The sequence below is a fragment of the Megalobrama amblycephala genome, linkage group LG20, assembly GCF_018812025.1.
Source record: "Megalobrama amblycephala isolate DHTTF-2021 linkage group LG20, ASM1881202v1, whole genome shotgun sequence".
Taxonomy (NCBI): Eukaryota; Metazoa; Chordata; class Actinopteri; order Cypriniformes; family Xenocyprididae; genus Megalobrama; species Megalobrama amblycephala.
In genome coordinates, this window is record NC_063063.1 from 19378798 (window position 1) to 19385335 (window position 6538).

General features: G+C 40.3%; 1 protein-coding gene across 1 annotated transcript; it reads left to right on the top strand.

The window, feature by feature from the left end:
• Nucleotides 1-602: 602 nt before the first annotated feature.
• Nucleotides 603-6319, top strand: meox1 (mesenchyme homeobox 1). The gene is made up of 3 exons (XM_048171283.1): nucleotides 603-1642; nucleotides 5022-5194; nucleotides 5791-6319. Exons 1-3 carry the CDS (start codon nucleotides 1177-1179, stop codon nucleotides 5911-5913), a joined length of 762 nt encoding a protein of 253 aa, XP_048027240.1. The 5' UTR covers nucleotides 603-1176; the 3' UTR covers nucleotides 5914-6319.
• Nucleotides 6320-6538: the final 219 nt, after the last annotated feature.

Consider the following 6538-nt stretch of genomic DNA (forward strand, 5'->3'; position numbering starts at 1 on the left):
AATAGATTTTGAAATATATTAAATCAGAAAACAGCCATGTAAAATTGTCATAATATTTCACAATATTACTGTTTTTACTGTATTTTTGATCAGCCTTGGTTACATAAAGACTCCAAACTTTTAAGCTCTATATTATCTGTAATATTGTATAATGGGTATTGAACCAATATATAAAACACGTATTGTGTAAAACTGCAATTTTAGAAATTGATTTGTAAATATATTAATTAAAAGCTGGTCATCATTTATTCAAACATCATGTGGTTCTGTTTACACAGCATTTTTAAAATGAGCCATGTTTTATTTATCATATGAATTATTCAGACAATTAAGATGCTAATGAGTTCAGACTAATTTGGTGTTAAAATTAATGACAGCATGTTTATGTGTTTGTTCTACGAGAGCTTGTACGCACGAGAGGTGTTGAAGAAAGCACTGCTTAAGTCGGGGTGTTTCACAGCAGTGTGAGAGAAATCCCTGGCTGTGTCCACAGTCGCTACACACGTCCATAACAGGGTAGAGCACGGTCCATACTGAGTGGGGTACAAGTTCCCACCAAAAACGTTTAATAAAAAAAAAAAAGGAAAAGTGAAAATGGGTGTTTTGGGGATAAAAGAAGCTAAAAAGGATCCGGACAACTTTCCTGTGTGGGTGTTCATTTTATATTTTACAGACAATGTTCCTTTAAAAGCCAGCACCTGGAAATCCCATTAGATGTGCATATAAAATCCCCCATGATTAATAGTATATGAGGCAGGGCTGGGTTGGGGGGTACCAACATGTGGACCGCAGGACTCCTCCTCTGCAAGCTCACGTTACACTCCATAAACTTGCTACTCTTTCCCACCTAAGCGTTTAAAAAGGAGGAGGGACTGCTTGTCAGGAATGCCTCAGAACTGTGAAAAGAGTGTGTAGAGCTGAGAGTGGATGTAGTGGGTCAGCCTGAAAGCTGAATGAGAGACTGAGAGCGTGTGAGCTGATGTGTTACACCAAAGTGAAGGAAAGGCCGCTGCAGGAAGGTGTCTGCTTTCATACTTCTGCTTATTGATTTTGCAAAGGTGGACTCTGAGGTGTTTGTGTGCACATGCTGAAGTGGATATTTCCCAGGTTGACTTGCACCAGACCCAAAAAGCTGCATCTCTGAGGACACCCACTCTACGCTGCGTGCTCTTCGGCATGGATCAGCCAGCCAGCAGTTGCATGCGGAGCCCTCACACGGGCGGCGCTCTTTGGGGCTGCGTCAGGAGCCCCCATTCGGGAGGGTCCGGAGCCGGGCTGCAGCCCTACCAGCAGGCCCCGTTCGCCCTGCACCAGAAGCACGATTTCCTGGCCTACACAGACTTCTCCAGCTCCTGCCTGGTGCCGGCGCCGCACGCTTATCCTCGCGAGGACAGACTGTATCCGGAGACGCACGGCGGGTACCAGCGGACAGAGTGGCAGTTCTCTCCCTGTGAACCCAGAGGCAGAGGGCAGGAGCCATGCCAGGGGGCAGCAGAAGCAGTGGGAGCTGAAATGGACAGTGCAGGGGGAGACAGGCTGCCTGGAGCAGTCACAGCATGTCTAGAGGGAGAATATTCACCTCAAAGCGTGCCAGTGGTCGACACAGAGAAAAAAAGCTCCAAGCGGAAAAGAGAAATCACAGGTGAGTCATTTAGGCAAGAGTGAATGAGATATGACGTGATGGCTGAAGTGATTTACTCTGGATCATGGGAACATTCTCATTTCTTGACACATTATGTAAAACATTGAACTTAGTATCTAAAATCAGTGTAAGGGTTGTTAGGGTTGTGCTGACATTGTATCTGAGTTTGTGCAAAAATGAAAATTCTGTCATCATTTACTCAACCTTTATGTCATTTCAAACCTGCATGACTTTCTTTCCCCTGTGGAACACACAAAAATAGATATTTTGAAAAATGTATTTGTCACTATAATGAAAGTCAGCAGGGGTCCAAAACAACACTGGACTTTCATTGTATGGGCAAAAACACTTTTCCAAACTATATTCTTTTGTGTTTTACTGAATAAAGAAATATATATAGGTTTTGGATGACATGAGGGTGAGTAAATAATGACAGGATTTTCATTTTGGATTGTTCTTTAAGGATGTAATAGATTTTACCACAGATATTCTATTTAAAACTCCTCACAGCAAGCATGCACATGAAGGATGACCCTTAACACATTATTCTATGCTTATTATTCTGCAGTTGTTTCCTTCAATTGTTGGAGGCTCTTAGGTAAAGTTCAGCTTTATAGTGTTTGTTGTTGTATCTTTTTGGCGGTTTTGACATTCAGTAACATCTGTCACACTTTCTCAACCCAGATCTGATTTTCTAAAACATTTATTTTGATTATAAAGGATCAAAAATATGCAAATCAACAAAAAAATCTTTATAAATCAGATTTTTCAGATTTCTGATCTGTGTTATGAATCTCCTCAAGTCAGTCTAATGGCACCTCCGAAGGACAGATGCGCAAAAACTTAATCCAGCATCCTATGCGTCTAGTATCAGAAGTGTCATATTACTGAAATATTTGATCATAGATCTTTTTTTATTATTAAAATGGCCTTTAGCACCGCAGTAGTATTCTGTGTACAGAAATGTTTTGCGCTAGTGTTTTGACAAAATATTCATATTCACCCATTGTAATATCTTAAATTTTAGGTTTTCTACAATAATGATGTCTAGAAATGATTAAATCTGCATAATTTTAGTAATGAACACTCCCCATACTTGTAATTTCACGCTATTCGGAAAGGCGGAAAAGTGAACCTCAGTGTTTGTGGGACATCTGGTGCATTCATTTAATCTCTCAGCCTGTGGAAACTAAGACAGCTTTGCTTTTCTGGGATCAACGAAAACCTCTTGAAGATAAATACATTTCTCCAATAGTGCTTTGTATAGCACTGGCCAAAACAGCAAGACAATATACGTTATGAGTGGCGTTTAAAAATGATCAGCTCAAATCCATCACCAGGGCCTCTACAACAATGCATCCAGGCCTCATAGTCTAATGTGGGGAATAAATATACCCTTTCCTTCTCTGAGTTACCTTAATGTAACCCTACATCACTTGCGGTCGAAACAAGCCAGACCACGTCTGTAATATAACTTGCCTGCGATCCCACTTCTACATTCTTATCCATTGACATTTTCCTGTCGTTAAGCAGTAACAGGATCTCCACAGAACACATTCTCCATTTGACTGGAGAGAAATTCACCATCATGAAAATATTCATCACTGAGTCGGAGGTTTAAGCGTGCATTAATATGGCCGAATTTGTTGTAAAATGTTAGGGTAAATGATAGAACGGCACAAGGTGTGAAATTTTGGCGAGGATATGATAATCAAATCTGGAAGTGATTATGTTTTCACCAATTTTTTTTTTTTTTTTTACCTGAAATGACAAGCAGACGTTCATGATTGCATGAAATTGTAAACAGATGTGATATTTGCTCCCAAAATGAATTCGGAATCACGAAGGATGTGCTCATCATTTTTCTTTTTCTTACATCACAAGTCTGCAGTTTAGTTCAGTTTAGGGAATATGATAATATAATATAAGAATTTAATAATATGAACTTGATACATACATAGATAAATACATATATGTCTGAATGGACATATTTCACTTTTTACTGCTCTTCTGTCAGTTGTCTTTTAAACATTTAAGCATCAGTATGTGTTGAACAAGTTTACAGACAGCACTTTGACTGTTCCACTTTGTTTGGTAACCAATAACTGATGTAAAATTAAGCTTGTCAACTCATTTAGACTTCATTTGGACAAATGACTTTAGCGCCTTCTACATAAAATGCCAAATGCCCACCAGACACCCCACCGAGGGGAGGTTGCTCCCTTGTTTATGGGCTTTTGCTGGGGAAATTTATTGGAGTCTGTTTTTTTGGAGCACGCACATACACACAGTGCCAGGTGTTTCTCCCCCAACCTGCCACCACCTTTCCATTTACTACCCTCGGCAGTGCATTTAAATGAACAAGACTTTAATGACGATAATATCGCGCCTTCTAAAAGGAACAGAGGCTACAGGTTGCCATATGTGAGAACGTACTTGTCTCACTTTCCCACTCACATCTGGCAGTTCAGTCCATTTCATTGTCTGGCCAGGATCTGGCAAACACGAAGCACAAATTTTCACATTGACAAATTAAAGTCATTTCGCAGAAATTGCATCAGCTTTCTTTCAGTGCTACCGGTTCTAAAATACAGTGTACAAGGGTTCACAAGGTTGGAATAACTAATTAAACTGTAACGTAAATCATTAAAGTTGCATATAACTCTTAAAAGAGTGCATTTTGAAAGAAAGACACAAATTCACACACACTCTTAGACTTGATTCAAGTCTTTGTTCTTTTGTTAGCGGATTTAACAATGTTCCGGTGAATTCCTTGCTAACTTGAGTCCTCTGTGGTCAGTTGCAGCCTTGACAACCCCCAAACTCCCAGCATGCTTTAACTGGGGCTCAAGCACCCTGTGATCTGAACTGAGCCCTGTGCAAATGTGTGCCCTGTGTGGCCCACAAAACGGCTTGTAACCATGTTTTAATGCAGACAGAGTTTTAAACTTAACATGCATGAAAACACACACCCCTCCTGGGGGAACTGAACTTTAGTGTTGCGTTTGAGTTCTTTCTTTAAAGGAATAGTTGGAAATTCTGTCATTATTTACTCACTTTCATGTGTACCCAAATCTGCATGACTTTCTTTTCTGTGGAACACAAAAGAAGATATTTTGAAGAATGTTGCAACTGTTTTTATCTGTACAATGACAGTCAATAGTGTCTAAAACTACATTGGACCTTCACTGTATGGACAAAAAACAAGACATTTTTCAAAATTGTGTTCCACAGAAGAAAGCCTTCGTTTTTTTAATGGTGTAAACTATCCCTTTAATTAGTAAACTTTTTATGAATGTTTGCTTTTAAAAAATGATTTAACTGCCATAGATCACAAAACTAATGCTTAACTAGTCTTATTTTCCTTTGTATCCTCCAGATATTCAGGACTCAAGCTTCAAGGCAGACTCGAACTGCAAGGCTAGAAAGGAACGAACAGCCTTTACCAAAGAGCAACTCCGGGAGCTGGAAGCCGAGTTCACCCACCACAACTACTTGACACGCCTGCGCCGCTACGAGATCGCTGTCAACCTTGACCTCACTGAGAGACAGGTACGATAGATACTTCACTTCATACTATTGGTATTTTTGGCTGAAAACAGCAAAGACAACACTCATTCGTCAAGTCTAAATATGTGAAATATGATTGACAATACCGACACAGAGCCATCATCCCATCAATCCTTGATTTCGGACTAGAACGTTTTTTTTTTTTTTTCTTTCTTTTTAAGTTCAGACCACACTTAGCTTGGTCCTTGATGGTTTTCCCAGGCCCAGTCCCAAACACATGCCAGATCCCAGCACAACTCTGGGCTTCTCCCGAATCCCTTTGCAACTCTTTTTCCACTTTTTCCGATGCATCCTACATATCTTGGCCGCCTGCCACACTTTTCTTTCAAAAATGAGTGGCAGACAGATTCAGTCAAGAAGGAGCATGTAAAAATAGTGTGGGAACAGATGGTTTCCACGGAGAGAGAGATGCACAGGGGTCACAGACTTGTGTTCCTCAGAGCTTAGCCTTCAGAAATAATGTCACAAATCTCTTGATTTGCTGGCTGCAGAATTATTTTGAATCACTCAAGAGAGTGCACATTTGTTCTCAAAATCATTTCCAGACAGTTTTAATGCATCAACGTTTTTATTCACAGGTTAAAGTGTGGTTTCAAAACAGACGGATGAAGTGGAAGAGAGTGAAAGGAGGACAGCCCGCATCTCCTCATGACCTTGAAGCAGATGAAATGGACTCGGCCGCCTCGCCCAGCTCTGAGTAAAACTCCGATCTAGACGTTTGCTCATATTTACAGTCACCCAAGTCACTTCAGCAATACGCAAGGTCCAATTTTTCACTAGTCCTTCCACGTATCCCGTTACACTGCTTCATGGACAAAAGCGTCCGTGCTTCCTGTTGCTCTCTTCGCTCAGATGACTAATTATCAACAGAGCTTCAACAGCTTGGAAGCACCATCCACTTTCAGTCCACATGTTTCACTTTCATTCATAAACAGATCGAGTGAAATCAGAGGCCTATAAAAACCCAATTACTCATGTGTAAAAACAATTTATATTAACTGTTCAAGCCCTGGTTTAATAGCTTTGACCTCCAGCCATGGCAGCATGATGTAGGTCTTTCACACTGTGGTGGTGGTGGTGGTGGTGGTGCCTGAAGCCTGATCAGAACCACCTGTGAAGCTCCACAGATCTCCACAGATTAGGATCACGCCAAACCACCAGAGCATCGATATCACATGTCTTTCTTTTTTTACCCTAAACTGTGTTGTCAGGTTGCTCTTAGAATAAATCATTTCCCTTTTTTTGTACCTTTCTTTTTTATATGAAATTAATAAAGCACAGATGTTACTTAAAAATGAGAAAAAAAAAGAATAAATTTGAAAACTA